The following is a 19572-nucleotide window of genomic DNA, read 5'->3' on the forward strand; positions in this document are numbered from 1 at the left end:
AGACATATACCATGAATAACCTCATAGTATAAATCAAAATCAATGTACCATATGTGAAACAAGAAATATAAAAGCATAAAAATAATAAACACATAATGTCTCCCCCTAATATATACAACCCATAAGTAAAATCAATACATCAAAACCAAAATACGTATCATGTGTCTCCTAGATACAATCTATATAGCAAAAAAAAAAATCTCTCAAAAAATCTTCCCTTATCTCCATGTACGCCCCCTTTTTGTGACGTATTGCCAAAGGGCAATCATGACTCATCAAAGGGTGGAGTCGGTGGAGTAGAACCTCTAGCAACCGCCAAATCTGCTTGTAAGGCTGCAACCTCAAAAAATCTATTTGTACGTTTTTAGACCCCTTAACACAAGTTGTTTAACCTAGTTATTTAGCCAAGTGATTACTTAGATAAATTATTTAGTTCTAGGTTAACACAATAATATCATATTATGCAAATAATGCAGAAATATAAAGAACACCACGATATGATGACCTAGGAAAACCTAACCAATAAAAAACCTGAGGAAGATTTAACCTAACTATCCTTAAGGTAAAAACAGATCCACTATGAATGAATTGAAGTTTTTACAATAGAACTTAGACCACTAACATCCTATTGCTACATCGAGTAGAAAGCTTACTACCATGACCACGTGACAGCTCCGAGTCCACGAACTACTTCTTTCTTTGATCTGTAGCAACCACAAGTTCTCCTACTTGTGACTTTGAGACTCCACTCAAAGGTTTCAGATCTTCTTTAAAGTTCTTTATGTAGCAACTGAAGAGATCATCAATTTCTTGACGCAAATCTTGATCTTGACAACTTTATGTGTGCGTATGAAGGTACACACCTCTCAGATCTCACAGAAATCCCATGCTTGGAGGTACACGATGAAACTTTCTTAAAAGTCCCACGCTTGGAGGTACACGACAAAACTGAAGGCATTTTCAGAAATCTCATGGCCTTGGAGCAGTGCCATTATCCATTTGAAGCTTACATATGCAATCATATGGTGCTATTGGATTTTCTTATCAACACTAGAAAAGATGTGGAGTTGCTGGTTGAGAAAGGGATTATTGTTAACAAGTTAGGTAGCAATAAAGAAGTTGCCATTATGGTTAACAAACTTGGCCTTGAAATAGAGCAAAAGTGATCCTGTTACCAAAAACTCGCTCAACAGCTTAATGGGTTCTATGCCAACGATTGCAATCGTAATATGGGATCCTTGAGAACAATATATTTTGGTGATATTTGGAGAGGCACTGCAAATTTTATAGGGACAATAGTCCTACTTGTAACTATCTTGAATTTCCTTAGGACCTTTTTTTTTTTTCAAGAATAATATTTAATTATTTTTATTGTAATATTATCAATTAGTTGTAAGTTTGGCATTGCTTGAGTTGGTTTCGAAATTGCCAATATGTTAAGTTTTTGTTTTTTGTTAGAGCTGTTAGTTTTTAGATCCCTATAAACTAGATTGTTTAACCTAATTAATTAACCAAGTGGATACTTAGTTTTATTATTCAGATCTAGGTCAAACAAACATAAATCATATATGTAAAGTAGCGGAAATATAAAAAACACAATGATATGATCACCCAAGAAAACCAAACTGGTAAAAAACTTGTGGATGATTTAACCTAGCTAGTCTCAAGGTAAAAAGCAAATCCACTATAGAAAATCGAAGTTTACAATAAGACTTAGACCGCTAACATCTTATTGCTATCACATGTAGAACTTATTGACACGACCACATGCAAGCTCCAAATCCACGGACTTTTTCTCTATTAGGCATTTGCAACACAACCATCCACACTTGTGACCTTATGACTCCACTCAAAGGTTTAGCAACACAAACTCTCCTGTTTGTAACTCCAAAACCACCCTTGAAGGTTTAGATCTTCAACTATTGTTGATCTTAATGTAGCAACTTCAGAAACACCAATAAGATTTGCAATACCAACCTACAGTTGATTTGCAATAGCTTCACATAGAAACACCAATAAGATCTTCAATGTTGGTGCTAGAGAATTTGCTTGGTTATAGAACCCAAAAGCGTACAAGAAATGAAGCAAGAACTCTTATGATGCTTTATAGGTTTAGGATTTTCTTTCTCCACCTCCTTATTTAAATAGGAGCTTAATGGGCCTTTTAAACAGGCTCCCCTATTTCAATTAGGTTTACATAAACCTTGGACTTTCCTAGCTTGATAGCTCGAGAGCTATCAAGCTTTACTAAATCTCGATAGATCGATAGGTATCGAGACCTGCAAATTCATCTTTTCTTGAGCAGTTCTTGAGTAATCTCCATGTCTTCAATGTAATTGTTAGGTTCTAAAGATTAAGAATTAAATATTTAGAATCATTATTGTATTGTGTTGGCAAACCGAGAACAAAACATGTCTAGTCTAGGTGTTTAGGCAATGCTTAAATAAGGTTGTCTCAAGTTTTGAAGTCCAGTTGGTTGCAGAAAAGAAAAGTGAAGTTCTGCCTTTCTTGACCGATAGAGAATTAGGCTCGACCGATCGAAAATCACAGGCACAATTTTCACAAAATTTTTAAATAGGCCCAAAGCCTACGAAAATGTTTAAGGTTTCACTAAAACTTCTCCACATATAAAAGGGAAACCCTAGCCACATTTTGAGTGTGCTGAAGAAGACTTGTGTGTTATTCTTTGTGAGATTTAAGAGGTTTTATACCTTTTAACTACACAAGAATCTATCGGAGCCAAAACTACAATCGAGCATTGGTAGAACATAGTTGTTGCATCAAGATCAACAATTGAAGGTGATCTGAAACCATTAAGTGGGATCTCAAAGTCATAAGCAAGGCGGCTTGTTTTGCTATAAATCCAAGAAGAGAAGGAGTCCATGGATTTGAAACTTTCACGTGGTCGTGTCAATAAATTACTACTGGAGGTAGCATTAGATTTAAAGTTAAATCTTTTGTAAAAACTTCAATTCTCTTATAGTGGATTTACTTTACCTTGAGGATAGATAAGTTAAATCATCCCCAGGTTTTTACCTTGAAACAATTAGTTTCATTGGTTTTCCTAGGTCATCATATCGTGGTGTTATTTGCTTTTCTGCATCTTTGCATGATATGATTTATTTGTGTTATACTTAGGTCTAAAAAATAATCTAAATAATCACTTGGTTAATAAATTAGGTTAAACAATCTATTTTAAGGGGTCTAAACGAACACACAATTGGTGTCAAAGTAGGTTAGCTCTTGTTTACAGATATTTTTACCTATAGTTGATCCTTGACCCCTGCTATCATGGAACACAGTCACTCTCTTATGATCCCCCCAAACTTTGATGGAAATAACTATGCTTATTGGAAAGTGAGGATGAAAGCCTACTTGAAATCATTGATGAAAGAGTATGGCTATCTATTGAGAATAGTTGGGAAACACAAACCACTGCTATTGGTGAATGGACAATTGCCCAAAAGGAAGCAACAAACTTCATTAGCAAGGCTATGAACGCAATATTCAATGTTGTGTCTATGGAAAAATATAAGAGAATCTCGAATATGGAGATTGCTCATACAGCATGGAACATTTTGCAAATAGTGCATGAAGGCACTAAGGCAGTAAAAATTAATAAATTGCAACAGTTGACATCTAGATTTGAAAGTATTAGAATGTTTGATGATGAATCTTTTGATGAATTCTATGCTAAGTTGAATGATATTGTCAATTCTACTTTTAATTTGGGTGAAGTTTATGATCAACCTGAAATTGTTTGGAAAATTCTTAAATCTTTGACTGAAGATTTTAGACCCAAAGTGACTGTCATAACTGAAAGTAAAGATGTTGACTCTATCCTTGTAGATGAACTTGTAGGATCTCTTCAATCCTATGAATTTGATTTTCCAAAGACTAATAAATCCAAATCTATGGCTTTAAAATCTGTTGATGATGTTGATGATTATGGATTGGATGATGAACTCTCATCTACTGAGATTGTTTATCTTGCCAAGAACTTTAGAAATTTTCTGAGAAATAATAATAGGAGGGCAAGAAATAGAAATAATGTTGATACTAAGAATGTGAAGAAGAATGACTCTGCCAAAAACAATAATGCTGAAAAATCAAAAGAAAAAGTAGGTCAATCTTCAAATAATTCTTTAGGACAACAGTGTTATAGATGTTAGGGTTGCAGTCATATGAAATCTGAGTGTCCAACCTTCTTGAGATCAAAAGGTAAGGCTATGGCTGTTACTTTAAGTGATGATGAAGTTTCTAATCATGAGTCTGAAAGTGATCAAGAAGGAAACTTCATGGCTTTCACTGCTACTGCTGTAGCAAGTGAAATTGAGACTGCTGATGAGAACCCTTTTGATGGGGAACTCTCTAAGGATGCAGACTTACAAGAAGTTTACAATAAGCTTTGCAAGATAGCAGCTAAAGATGCTATGAGTGTTAAATCAATGTTGAAAAAGATAAATACTCTTGAACAAGAAAAGAAAAATTTGCTGATAAAGTTGTTTGATGCTAATGAACTTTTGAACTCTGTTAAGATTGAGAACATATCTTTGCTTGAAAATGTTAAAAGTTTAGAATTAGAATTATCTATTGCCAGAGAACAAATAGATAGAACTTCTACCTCTAAACTAGATGAGATGTTTCATGTTCAAAAGTCTGTTTTTGATAAGACAGATCTAGGATTTGTTGAGAATGGATCTACTACCATTGTGAATCCTCCAAAGTTTGTACCAGCTATATAATCTTCTGTTGTTTGTCAAATTCTTTTTGATGTTAAGGTTCATAAGGAAGTAGCTCCTGCTTCTAGGAGAACGAGGGTAGATCTGAGTAAATCTGAAACTAAAAATTCTAATCATTCTGGAAGCAAGGAAAACCACAAACCTCAATGGTTTTGTCACTTTTGTGGTAGAGCTAGACATACTAGACCAAATTGATTTAAGTTGCAAGCTTTAAAGCATTCTCCCAAACAAAAAGTGCTTGTGCCAAAAGCACAAGGTCCTGTTGCACTTATTCATGAGTTGGTGAAGGTTCTTAACCTTTATACCAATGCTGGAGCTGAAATTAGGACAAATCCCAACTCCAAGTTTGCATATAAAAGGGTCTGGATGCAAAAGAATCAATCTCAATGAGTCTATCTAACATGTTCCTTGTGAAAATTCTTTCTATCTCTTGTGACCAAAACTGTTTTTCTTTAATTTTGCATTTGCATAACATTCATACATTGCATTCTAGGATTGTTTTGTTTCATGTTTTTCAGGTTTTTTTTTTTAATAGAAAAAAAAAAGGGGGTTTTTGTATTGTGCTATGTAGTGCTTATATTGTGTGAGCAACATGCTCTTGATTTTGAAATCACATACTTTTGATAGTAAGGAAAAAAAAATCCTAGGAGAAATGCATAAATAACCATCTCATCACTGCTACTCTCCAATCATGAACACCTGTGTGCAAATCATAAAAGCCGTGCTTGGTAAGGTGTAGCACTTGCACAGCAAAATTCTTAAAGGTGTCAGTGTAAATTAGTTAAAAGAAGCAAAATGAAAAATGAAAAACAAAGAAAAATATGCTTCAAAAGAAAAAGAAAAAGAAAAAATGCATGGTTGCAAGCGTGTTTTCTAGGAGATGTGGGAGTTATATGATGTAACTCTTTAGGTGATAGTCATTTCAAACTTATGTGATGAATAATGTAGAAAGCGCATTTATTCTCTATTTACATATCACCTTGTGAGTAACTCATGCACTTGCTAGTTGCACACCCCACAAGGAAAACTTTGTTAAATATGTTACATGTGATAGTGTGTTATGTTTTGTGGCCTACCAAAATTAAACTTCTTGATGTGTTTAATGTATTTTTGGGGTGTGAGAAAAGAAAAGAGTGAGGAAATTTGATACAGTTGAGTTTTTCTTTAAAAATTTTGATTTTAAGATCATTTGAAGTCATGAACATTCATGCCATATCATAAAAAAATAGTTTTTCAAATGATTCTACAGAAAAATTTTCCAGAAATTTTCAAAATTTTTGTGTCTTTGAAATTTGAAAGATCGAACCTGTTTTCGACTGATCGAAATGTGAAGGAGAAAAATAGCTTTTTCTTTTAAAAGTCTTGGGTCCCTTTGATTCCTGCCCGATTCCTTTTGATAAGTCAAACCTATTTTCATGTGTATTTTGATTCATGCTCGATTCCTCTCGACCGATCAGATTTCGAATTTTAAAAACATATAGGAATCAGATCCGACTTTTTCGAAAGAACTTTTTGTCTATCTCTTCGATTCCTCTCTCAATTCCTCTTCTCAAATTTTTTTGGTCGTTTTTGTGGTCAAAGATTCAAAGGCTTTCTTCATACACTTAAGGTAAAACTCTTTTAACCTTCCTTTTTCATCTGTTTTACATGATTACATGCATTTTTCATGAATTTTTTAGGGATTTTTGCAAATTTCAATTTTTGGTGTTTTTTTTTTTTTTTTTTGGGTTGAAAATTGGGTTTTTGATCAATTTTGAACCATGGGTTTTTGTTCATGCATCATTTAAACATGTTTCACATACTTTAATTTCAAAATTTTTGTGTTTAATTGAAAATTTTGAAATTGAGGATCTTAGTTCTTGCGAAATTGGGAATTTTGTGAAATTGAGCAAAATTGAGTGAAATTGGCTTCTAATATTGATGGATTGAGTGATTATAACTTGTATTATACTTGTTGTGTTGTTCAATTGGTCAATATAAGGATTTTTGTTGTTCAAAATTGGGGATTTTCTAAAATTCTTAAATTTCCTTTGTCAAATTTTCAAATTATGATGGATTTGGACTGTTTAAAAGCATTAGATCATGCATCATATGAGTTTAACTGTCATGCATAATATAGTTTTTTCAAATTGCGTGTTATCTTGTCTCTAATCCTTCTTATGCAGTCTGCCTTTGGTTTTTGTTGTTTTCCTTGTTTTTGACTCTTAGTCATGGCTCCTAAGGTTGGTAGGAAATTCAAAACTAGAGCCAATAGGAACCCTAGGTCTTCCTCTTCAAGTTTAGCCTTATGTGATAGAAACTGTTTTCTATCTTCTAAGTGTGAGGAAACATATGAGACCTTGACTAAATATAGGTCTATTTGGGGTGAGAGGGAGATAGTGTTGAGTGAACTAGATCCTTCTATATGTAGGAACTTCATGTCTAGGAATTGGGTTTCCTTGTGTGAGGTGTCTGATCCTCCTCTTGTAGTCTTAATTAGAGAGTTTTACTCTAATCTTTCTATCTATTCTAAGGTTACAGGTGGTCACTATTTGACTTCTGGATCCGTTTTTAGGAGTTTTCCATCACTAAACAAACTGTTTCTAAGGCTTTAGGAGTACCTTTAGTTTGTAAACCCACATACCCATACACTAAGTTTCCTACTATTAATGATATGATGTCTCTTCTTTGTGGTCATCCCGTTTCTTGGGGTTTTGAACCAAGGATTAATTCTTTTGAGTTCACCGAGCTTAACTCTTTATACTTAAGGATCACATGTCATAACATCTATCCCATTTCACATGTTCATATTGTTCCCATAAAGAGATGTGCTTTCCTTTATGCTTTCATTATTGATGGTTCTATGTGTTTTTTATCCATGTTTATACAAATTATTGTTGATATCTATAGGAGTGAGAGCAAGAGTCAGAAGTTATTCTTTCCTATGTTCATTTTTAGGATTTTGAGGTTGAGGTTCTTAGATTTGTCAGATTTTCCTCCCTAGAGTTAGTGCATATTACTGCCCCTATAGGAGCCACCCACCTTAGATAGAGACAGGCACAGATGAAGAATGCTAAGCAAAGCACTGGGACTTCTAAAAGATCACGAGGAGCCTGTCATTGATGTTGATGACCTCTCACCTAGAACAAAAAGGACTCATTCACCATCAGGAGTGTTCGATCCCAACAAGTTTAGATCCTATGCTGCCTTTCAGACTCATGAGAATTGCTTCAGAGATGCTACACCATTACTTGAGAGGGTTGTTGATCAATCATCACTTCTTGACATCGACATCCCAAAATGGTTTGCCCACAAGGATTGGAATTACCTTCTCTCCGACCTTGATGTCGCTTATGAGAATTTGGTAAAAGAATTTTATAACAATGCAATTGTGGAAGGCGGAGAACTCAAGTGCTGGGTTAGAAGAAGAAGTTTCTCAGTCTCTCCCACATATTTGGCAGATATCCTTCACATCAACAAGCCAATGCTTAAAAACTCACCGGTTTATGATGAACTATGTCCAGATGAGGAACTTCTTTGGGATGGTCTTGGACAAGACTTAGAATTCTCATCAAATGGAAACTCCATCAGCGTTTCCTCTCTTCCTCCAAAATTGAGAGTGCTTACAATAGTCATGTTTCACAACCTATACCCCTTATCCAGCACAAGGTATATGAACCTTGGATGTGCCTTGTTTCTTCATGACTTAATCTCTGATGTAGAGATTGACATCTATGCTCATATCTTTCACGTTCTGCGCAAGACAGTTCTACGAATTGAGTCAAGGATATGCGTTTCTTTTTGTTGTATCATATCTAGGATTTTGAAGCTTAAAGGGATTCATCCAACAGATGATGATTCTCCCTGCACAAAACTGAGTCCAATCAACATGCGTACATTCAATGCTAGCATTGGTCATAGTCAGAAGAATGTAAAGATGGAAACTTCCGCATCTCCCAGTGGTTCGTGCTCCAACTCATTCTCCTTTGACGAAAAACTCGACAACATTATGACATCTGTCCACGAATTGAGCACCAAGATGTCCGGCCTCATATCTATCTTATAGCATCACAGCATTCGGTGGGATATGCACTTCACCTCCCTACAAACTCAATTGGATCAGATTCAGAGGAAGCTAGAAAAGGATATGGCCTATCTATTCCATGACAAAAACGGGGAGATGATGTTCATGGGGGGAATACAATGAAAGGGGGAGAAATAGCTTGATTAAAGGGGGAAAAGACTATCAAAGGGGGAGTTTTCAGCAAGCAGGCCTATGTTCAATATTTCTGTTTAATATTTTGCTTCATATTAGCATATGCTATTTAAGTACTTAATGGAACTTGTTTATGGTACACTTTGTACCTATGCTTATGTAGCTTTTAGTTTGTGCCCATGTTTCTTTTGTAAGCTTTTAGGGTTTGTTTCCATGTGATTTTGTAGGCTTTTATGGTTTGTACCATGCTATGCAGCCTTTATGTTCTATTGCCTAATACTTCTAGCTAAATTTTATGCATTTTCTTTAAGTATTCTCACTCTTGTGCCCTTGTAGGATTTTGTTCTTAGATGCATATACTTTATGTATTGTGCAATGGTTGAGTATTGGGCATGCAAGTGATTTGCATTAAGCTTATTGACTTGTATATCTGGATGTTCATTCCAAGTGTGAATGAGCATTGTGGTCACTATTTTATAGTGATTGCCTGTTTGGTCAAGCCATGGTTTATTTCTCATTCCATTTTTCTTGATCGCATTGTGCTTGTCTCATATGCAATTACAAGTTTTTCTACATACAATGATGATACTATGTTGTTATGTTTCAGGAGATTCTTGTTCATATGATTCAAGTGCTTATCAGATTCTAGAGTTAGATGTGAGTGAGTTTTGTTCAACTATTCCCAACTCACATGTTAAGTCTAGAGTTTGTTTTAGGGTTTTGTCATGGAATAACCAAAGGGGGATATTGTAAGGTTGAATTTTATCAACCATCTTGTTGGCTTTATTCCATGTCAAATTTGCTTGTATTTTAGCAATTAGTAACCTTGTATTTAGGTGGGAATCATGTAAGGGTAGTGAGTGAGAAAGTGTGAAGAAATGCTCAAGATTGTGCAAGGATGCAGAGACTCGCAACTGGAACTTGCGGGTGACTCGTGATTGGCAAGCCGCCAAAGCTGGCACATGTGTGAAGCAACCAGGGGAGCTGAAGAGTCATGCCAGCTATTGCACTACAGGAAGAAAGTCCCAGGCTGGCCAGGCTGTTAGCTCGCAGCTTGAACTCACGACTCAGCCCAATCACGAGGCCAACTCGCTAGACCACCTTGTTTGAGAAAAACTGACTCTTCGCATTCTTTTCTCGCCCTACTATATATAGACCCTTATACCCATTAAATGTAGAGAGCTTCCAGAGAGATTTTTGAGAGAGAAACTCTAGAGAAAAACAAGATTGATTCATCCACAATCTTCACATAGAGACTCTTCAAATTCCTCTACTCTTTTCCTTTCCATTGTTAAATCCTTGAAAGGTACATTACCAAAACCTTTTCTCACCATACCCATATTTGTGAGAAGGTTGTTTGGTGCTTTGGGAAATAGTTAAGGAGGGACCAATTTTATATTGGTAGATGCTATGGTCAAGTAGCGGAATCTGGTAAGTTAAAGAAGAAATAGGTTCGGTAGAACCTCGTTGGAGTAGGAGTTTGGAGGGCTTAGGTTCATTAGGTAGATTAGGCTTGGAGGTTCTTCTGCTGTTCATTTATCCCAACTACATTCTTTAGTGGATTATATACCGCTTGGAGGGCGGTAGAGAGGTTTTACACCGAGGGCTTCGGTTTCCTCTTCGATAACACATCGTTGTGTTTACATCTCTCTTCCCTTAATCTTTGCCATTTAATTTTTGCTGTGGATGTGATTTTATTTGGTTTAGATTGATTATAAATTCTATATTAAACTTATGTTCATATTCTGCACATTAATTTTTTGACATTAAGCTTGAATTGGTAATATGTAAATTGGGGGTCTAATCGTTCAAGGTGTTTTATACACTAATTGAACTTTCAGGGGGAGTAGACTTATTGTAGATGATGATGATGAGGTTATTCATTTTGATGTGTTCACTATCTACTATGTTTTGTGAATTCAAAGTTCAAATTTTGATTTAGATTGTTATGCTGTATTTTCCACACATGCGTTTATAGTTTGATTTTAGTATTTCATGAAATTACATGTTAATTCTTTCTATATCTGTTGTTTATACTAGCAACTAAAAGTTAGTAGTTGTGTAAGATTTGTATTAGGGCAGTAATTTGTATTTCAGTTGGTTTTTGATTTAAGCATTACATGTTGTATGTGTGTTTTGTCACAAATTGCCAAAGGGGGAGATTAATATGTTCTAAAGATTTAGAATTAAATATTTAGAATCATTATTGTATTGTGTTGGCAAATCGAAAATAAAATATGTCTAGTCTAGGTGTTTAGGCAATGCTTAAATACGGTCGTTTCAAGTTTTGAAGTCCAGCTGATTGTAGAAAGAAAAGTGAAGTTATACCTTTCTCGACCAATCGAAAATCGCAGGCACAGTTTCTACAAAATTTTTAAACAGGCTCAAAACCTGCGAAAATGTTTAGGGTTTCACTAAAACTTCTCCACATATAAAAGGAAAACCCTAGCCACGTTTTGGATGTGCTGAAGGAGACTTGTGTGTTACTCTTTGTGAGATTTGAGAGGTTTTGTACCTTCTAACTATACAAGAATCTACCAGAGCCAAAACTACAATCAAGCATTGGTAGAATATAGTTACTGCATCAAGATCAACAAGTGAAGGTGATCTGAAACCTTTGAGTGGGATCTCAAAGTCACAAGCAAGGTGGCTTGTGTTGTTGTAAATCCAAGAAAGGAAGGAGTTTGTGGATTCGGAACTTGCACATGATCGTGTTAGTAAGTTACTATTGGAGGTAGCATTAGATATAGGGTTAAATCTTTTGTAAAAATTTCAATTCTTTTATAGTGGATTTACTTTACTTTGAAAATAGTTAAGTTAAATCTTTTTCAGGTTTTTACCTTGAAACGGTTAGTTTCATTAGTTTTCCTAGGTCATCATATCATGGTGTTATTTACTTTTTCGCACATTTGCATGTTATGATTTATTTGTGTTTAACCTAGGTCTGAAAATTAATCTAAGTAATTACTTGGATAATAAATTAGGTTAAACAATTTGTTTTAAGGGGTCTAAACAAACATACAGTAACCACTTATAATAATCATCTTGGACCTACTTGAATTTACCCAAATACAAGTAAAGTGCGTTTTATCATAGGATATGCCAATTACATAAAAATATGAACCTAATAGTTGGGATAATTTTAGGGGGTGGGGAAATTAGAGAGAAAATGATATATTTGAGTGTTTAATTGCAAAATAAAATGTAAGGGAAAACAATAGGGGCCTAGCTATTTTCTCCTAAGCCCATTAAAATGCAATCTCCATAAATTGGGGAGAAATTGGAAAGAAATAGGGCTGCAAAATGGTTGCGGAACCCTGGATTAAAATGCCCATTATAGAATGTTTTGTTTTTATTTTAGCTTTTGTCTTTTTTCTTCTTCCATTTTCGTCCTTTTTTGCTGCTTCTCATTTTGGGTTTTTTATTTTTATTTTTATTTGTGTTCATCTTTTTTGGTTTTTTTCCTCCTCATTTGTGGGTTTTTATACTTTCTTTTTTTGTTAATGAAATGCTTATCCACACATAATTTTCCAATAAAAATATTTTATTACTTTTCTTTTAATCTAATAGGGGTGTGCAAATAAATTTTCACAAACTACATTTTTCATCATCTCATTTTTCTTCTAAAAAAAAAAATTAAGTTTCTCAAAAAAAAAAAAAAAATGAATTTACTATTCCTCAACTTTTCAACCCAAACCAAACATTAAGAGTAAAAATTAAGATCTCTCCTATCACCCACTTTTTAATCCCCTTCATATTTTTAATCACCGACTTTTTAACCCCCAACCAAACACATCCATAATGCAACATGTATATTTCTCTTATAGGTCACACTTGGGTCCTGCTTCTAGCTACCATTCTGTGTGATTAAGATGTAAGTGAACAAGGTCATGTGATGTTTACTAAAAAAAGAAAGAAAGAAATCAGGTCATGTGTGTGGGAATCATATTTTCTCTTGTCATGACAAATGGACAAAACGTCATTATGCCATTTTCACCCAAATTAATTAGCCTCTTACCCTTCTTCCCAAACTAATTAGGGAAATGTCTCTCTTTTAAAACTCGACTTTCTCAAAATCGATTTAAAAAAAAAAATTATGGAGCCCTATAGTGATGTTTTTAAGGACTTATAGTGACGTTTTAAGGACCTATAGTGACGTTTTATAACTTGATATCTATGAAATCGAGTTATAAAACGCCACAATAGGTCCTTAAAAATATCACTATAGGTCCTTGAAAACGTCACTATAGGGCTTAACTCGATTTTTAAAAAGTCGAGTTTCAAAAGAGGGGCATTTCCCTAATTAGTTTGGGAAGAGAGACAAAATGCTATATAATTTGAGTGAAAAGGACATAAGGCAATTTTGTCCCATGACAAAGACTAAAAACAAGTCAATACAACGTTAATCATTCATGGGGTATGGCCCTCCATCTTGACTGTTTGTTTTCACGCCAGCTTGTGAAGTTGAATGGTAACAACCTTAATAATTGTTGCTCTAAATAAAAAAAGACAATAGTGATGGTGCTTGTTAGCTGTTACCAATAATGCACAAAGTAATGACAAGTAAATGCGACAGTTTTGTGTTTGTCAGAAAAGACGTCATGGTTATGACGTAGAGAAAATAAGGGTTGGGGGGTTCACTCAATAAATAGGAGGGCAAGAAGGTTTTGAGAATTGCTATGAAGAATACAGAAGTATAGAAGATTGTTTCTTCAATGAGTGAGTTTAAGCTATGAGGGAGAAGAGAGAGAATCAAAGAGTCTTAGCTTTGCTTCGATGGACATGATCTCTATCAGACTGTGCTGTTTCTTGGAGTTAAGTTTAGAAGGCTGAAGCATTTTCTTTCAAATACAATTTGCAGGTTCTTTGCTCCATCCTTTCACTTTATTTTTGTTTAAATAAAATTTGCAGGTGGCTGGTTCTTTACTCCTTCGTTTCACTTTAGTTTTTTCTACAATATAAATTCGCCAAAAATTGATAATTTAGTTTATTTTTCATAATTTAGTAAGTAACTGAGTTCATATTTCAAAATTCTAATTTAGGAGACGCTATTCTCTACACACACACACACACAAAAAAAAAAAAAAAAGGGTTTAAGAGATGTATATTTTTTTTTTTTTTTTTTTTTTTTTTTTTTTTTGAGGTAGATTTGTGTGGATATCAACTAGTTCAGTCACTTCAATTATTTACTAAATTGATTGACTTCAATTTACACTATAAATAGAATTAATGAAAAGAAAATGTTAATTTTTTTGGGGGTATCCCAATAATTTAATATAATATATTGGAAATTACAGTCTACACCCTTAAACTATACTCTTTTTACACTTACTCTTTATACTATGAGAATGCACACTTATTAAAAATATACATTTTTTTTTATACATTCCATCTAAACTATAAAAATACACATTTTACTCTCCTAAACTAAATCACTTTTACACTTATTCACTTACAATATGAGAATACAAGCTTACTTGCCTAAACTGTTACCGATAGGATGGGGGGTTAAGTGTTACACGGTTATAATATAGGGGATAAGTGGACACTTTCATGATTTATGGGGGAAAGTATTATACGGAGAATAATTTTGAGGAGATAAAGTATTCATTCTCATAATTTAGGGGGTAAGTATAAAAGAGGGTAAAGTGTAATTTCCCCTTTAATTTATACTATATATAAGAGATTCTTCTCTTTCAACTGAACTTTTATATGATTCAAAAATACCCTCATTAATGAAGATAACTTCATTTAGAGATAGGATCATAAATGTCAAATAACAAATTTCATTTTGAATTCAAAAAGAAAGTTCCTAAAATTAAGATGTTTTCCCTTCACGTTCAAAAAAGAAATTACAGTTACTGCTTATCTCTAAAGTTTATCATTTTTATTTGTTTAAAAATAAATATATATATACACATGGACCCAGCACTTACATCATTTTTTTACTTATTAGTAACCACTTATTACATTAATAATTTATGAAAATGTTTGTAGTGCTAGTATTTTCCTCATTTAAGTGATTATAAAAAAAATTATAGATCTAAAATCTAAAACAAAATATACAAGCCCAAAAAAAGAAACTCAACAACAAAAATTATCAATAGTAAAACTAAAAAAGAAAAAGAAAAAGAAAGCTCAATTAGCCAATTTTATTTAAAATAAACAACCTTGTCATTTAAAAAATTCTAAACAAAAATAATTTTGTTCTTACCGACCAAAAAAAAATCTCAATAGTTAAGTGGTAGCAGAGTCAAAGGTTGAAACCACTGCACACAATCAACAATAAAGCCGCCCTTCTTAACTCAAAACTTTGGCTCCGTCCTTGCTTTGAGCACACACGTGAGAGCATGCTCAAACGTTGGTATAATATATGAGCATGATATCCTAGAATATAGGAAGGAAAAATATTAGATAAGAATTAAATAGAAACTCCAAATTTCATCTTGATTTGATAAAAACTAAAGAGATTTTTGAATTATCAAGAAAATTTGTCCAATTAAAAATAAGTAATTTCCTAGAATATATTTTCAATTGAAAATACTTTTGAGTGGAAAATATTTTATGTCCAAATGAACAGAGTTCATTTCCCGTCGTTTACCAAAAAATAAAAAATGAACAAAGTTCAAACTTTTTTTCCCATCATGTGAGGCCGAGTAGTAGCATAGCAGCTGTGCAACATGTCTTGAGGAACTCTACACAATCTACGGGTCATGTCCATTTTTCTGTTATCTTACATTATAAATAGCTTAAGAAGTCATCTGCGTCTCATATACTTTTACATGTATAGGTGTTAGATTGTAATTGGCTAGAGTTCTTAAAGCAGTTGTTTTTGTTAGAAGCAATTGTTTGGGCTGGGGTTGGGATGGAACTTGACAAGTTGTCATAATGCTAAATTATCTCATGTTTCACATATATGTATCATTAATACAAATCTTGTTTCATCTTTTGTATTGTATTTTATGTTTCACTCATCATAATTTATCATGTATTTGTTTAATTTTTCTTATAAAATAAAATAAAAAAGTTTAAAATGAAAAAAAGAAAATAATCAAGTACATGATATACCTGGTGGAATATAAAGTGAAATACAATTATGTATCCTCTGTTTGATAGTTTGTGTATCCTACAATTGTGAGACAGGATTACGTATCTTTTGCAATAAAAAATCTGATGGTCATAATAGAAGCTATTCCAAATGGTGCTTCTTGGAACAAATTTGGGTTTAGACTGTTTGGTGATTTTATTCTTATGTTTATGATTATTGTTTGTCTATCATTAGGAAAAAGGAACCTGGTATATGAAAAAGATGTCCACGCCTGATGCTTCAGAGTTTATCATTGACGTTAAAGATGTCAGGCCTGCCAAGCGGCACCCCAAGTGTCGCATCTACAAGGTCCCCAACAAACTTCGCGAGGTAAGGGAAGAAGCCTACACTCCAAAGCTTATTTCAATAGGCCCTGTTCATCACAACAAGAAGGAACAGGACAACAAGGAACAGGACAACAACAAGGAACAGGACACCAAGAAGGAACTGGAGAATATGGAAAGTTTGAAACTAAGATATTTCAAGGAATTCTTTTGCCAGACAACTTGTGAAAGCCAGAAGGAATTTGCAAACATCATTGAGAAAAGGGAAAAGGATATCCGCCATTGTTATGCAGAAGAGATCTCTTTGCCGGAAAAGAAAGATTTCGTGAAAATGATTCTGGTGGATTCTATCTTTATCATTGAGCTCTTCTTGAGGACTGCTGCAAGGCAAGAATATGAAAAGGATGATTATATATTAAGTAAACCATGGCTGGAGGAAGGCATAAAGCATGACTTGATATTACTTGAGAATCAACTTCCATTTTTCATTCTTGACGAGTTACATCATCACATTGAAAGTTCTCCAAGCATTCATAAGTCCTTTATTGAGCTTGCCTGCAATTACTTTTTCCACATTGACAATTGCAAGATCATACCCAAAGAGAAGGAAGTAAAACATTTCACTGATTTGCAAAGATATTTCTACTATTCACCCAAGTTGAAAAGTAGTGACGGTATTATTGCACATTTATATAGTGCAACAAAGCTGGACACGGCAGGATTGAATTTCAAGAAGTGGGAGAAAAAACCATCAGAAGAAGATAGGCGTTTGCTTGACATTCAAATCAAGAAGCCGGATCCCTTGGAAATTTTTCCATGCTTCAATTGCTCATGGCTCTTGCAATGCTTACCTTGCTTGAAATGCTTTTGGTGCTTGAAACGTATGCAAACTAGCTTGGTAATCCCACCCTTTGAGATAAATCATGCAACTGAACACATTTTTCGAAACATCATGGCCTTGGAGCAGTGTCATTATCCAAAAGAAGCTTACATATGCAATTATATCGTGCTATTGGATTTTCTTATAAACACTAGAGACGATGCGGAGTTGCTTGTTGACAAGAAGATTATTGTTCACTCGCTAGGCAGCGATAAAGAAGTTGCCAAAATGGTTAACAAACTTGGAAAAGAAATTGTGGAAAAAAATTCATGTTACCTTAAGGACGCTGAAAATCTTAATGAACACTATGAAAACTGGTGGAATAAAAATATCGCATCCTTGAAAACAGTATATTTCCGTGATATTTGGAGAGGCACCGCAACTTTTGTTGGAATTATAGTCCTGCTTGTAACTATCGGCAATTTCCTTAGGCCTTTTGTCTATCACAAATAAGTTTCCTTTACTATGGTACTGTAATATCAGTTGGAAATCTGGCTTTGGTTGTAGTTGTTTTTGAAAATAACTATGATTAAGTTTAGCTTGTGATCTCCTTTCTTTCCTAACAAGTTATACTTTCGACTTTACATATTGAATGTTTCAAAGGTTATTTCAGCACCCATCCATAGTCTGCATTTGGGCTAATAAGTTTTACCCCTCTAGAGGTATACCCTCCAACAATACTACGGACACTTTCCTTGTGGTTACTTCCCCATTTCACTTCGGCACAATACATTTCACTTCAGCACCACATGTATTGTGTACATGAATACAAAATTATCTGTCCAAGTGTTTGTGTTCCAACATATACTTATTACAACTTATCATATATATCGTTTGACTTTTCTAGTAAAATAACTAAAGTATAAAATGAAAAAAATTGAAACACAGTAAGTTTTGATTGGTGAAGCACAAAATGTAGAACACAAAAAGTGTTTAAACACATTATTTGTATTCGTGCACGTTATTTAGTGGCAAGCTTCCATGATCCAGCATGTTAAAAAAGTGCCACTTAATGTAAGGCGTGGGTGGGGCATGAACAAAGCCAACAAATAGACCCAAAACCTATGAGCTTGAAATTTCTCCTCTAATTAGTGGGCTTTAGACCCAAATATTTGACTTTATACAAACGAACTAAACGATTCGCTAATTGACCCGTCAAGCTAGATGGTCTGTTCCTAAGCTTGGCTGGATGACCCGCACGGACGCACCCAAACTCGGGCTAAATCAGGGCCTGCTCAATGTGCTTAGAGGCATATGGGGACAACTTTAAGAGAGGCATTTTTTTTTAATATTTAAATATAAATTAAATCATATTTATTTAATTATATATATATTTTTTGAATCTATTTTTCTTGATTTTTGAGATATAAAATTACCAATTAAGTCTTTGCATTCAAATTTTGCTAATATTTTATTTTCAATTTAATATTGCTAATCCAATTAATTTTTCTTGTAACATAGTTGAACTAAAATAGAATTTTATCAACTTTAATTTTTAATTTTTTTTTTTTTTAGACGCAATTGTAACATGTATTATTAGAAATATTTTTTAATTGGTTTTTTATATCAAAAGAGTCAATTTCATACCAGATACCTTTTAATTTTGCTAAGAAAAGTAGGGAACGATATATTTTATCACTCATCAATACAAATATACCATTTTGAAATTGAATATTCAAATAGCGTGTAAAACACCTATAAACGTTTAGACCCCCAAATTACAAATTATCAATTCAAGCTTATTATCAAACTATATATGTGCAGAATATGAAAATAAGCTAAAATAGAATCGATAAAACAATCTAAACCATAATTAATCACAACCACAACAGTAATTAAAAGGAGAAAATTAAGGGAAGAGAGATGCAAACACAAAGACAACACAACGATGTGTTATCGAAGAGGAAACCGAAGTCCTTAGCGTAAAACCTTTTCGCCGCCCTCCAAGCAGTCAATAATCCACTAGAGAATGAAGTTAGGATACATGAACAACAGAAGACCCTCCAAGCTGAATCTACCCAGTGTACCTAAGCCCTCCAAGCTTCTTGCTCCAACGAGGTTACGCCGAACCTTTGTCTTCTCTAGCTAACCGGATTCTACTATAGCCCATAGCATCAACCAATATCAATTTGTCCCTTCCTAACTACTTCCCAAGCACCAAATAACCTTCTCACAGATATGGCTATAATGAGAAAAGGATTTGGCTAAGTGTACCTCTCAAGGATGTAACAATAGAGAGGGTGAGAGTAGAGGAATTTGGAGAGTCAAGGTGTAAAGATTGTGGATGAGTCAATCTTGTTTTCCTCTAGGGTTTCTCTCTCAAAATTCTCTTTGGAAGCTCTCTACAATACATGGGTATAAGGGGTATTTATACTGGTTTGTGT

At 34.0% G+C, this 19572-nt stretch overlaps 1 protein-coding gene across 1 annotated transcript; it reads left to right on the forward strand.

Annotated features, from left to right (window-relative positions):
* The first annotated feature begins 13601 nt into the window (after positions 1-13601).
* Positions 13602-17772, forward strand: LOC115987329 (UPF0481 protein At3g47200-like). Its single transcript, XM_031110861.1, has 2 exons — positions 13602-13798; positions 16220-17772. Exon 2 carries the CDS (start codon positions 16238-16240, stop codon positions 17639-17641), a length of 1404 nt encoding a protein of 467 aa, XP_030966721.1. The 5' UTR covers positions 13602-13798; positions 16220-16237; the 3' UTR covers positions 17642-17772.
* The last annotated feature ends 1800 nt before the right edge of the window (positions 17773-19572 follow it).

The sequence above is a fragment of the Quercus lobata genome, chromosome 4 (genome assembly GCF_001633185.2).
Source record: "Quercus lobata isolate SW786 chromosome 4, ValleyOak3.0 Primary Assembly, whole genome shotgun sequence".
Lineage (NCBI taxonomy): Eukaryota > Viridiplantae > Streptophyta > Magnoliopsida > Fagales > Fagaceae > Quercus > Quercus lobata.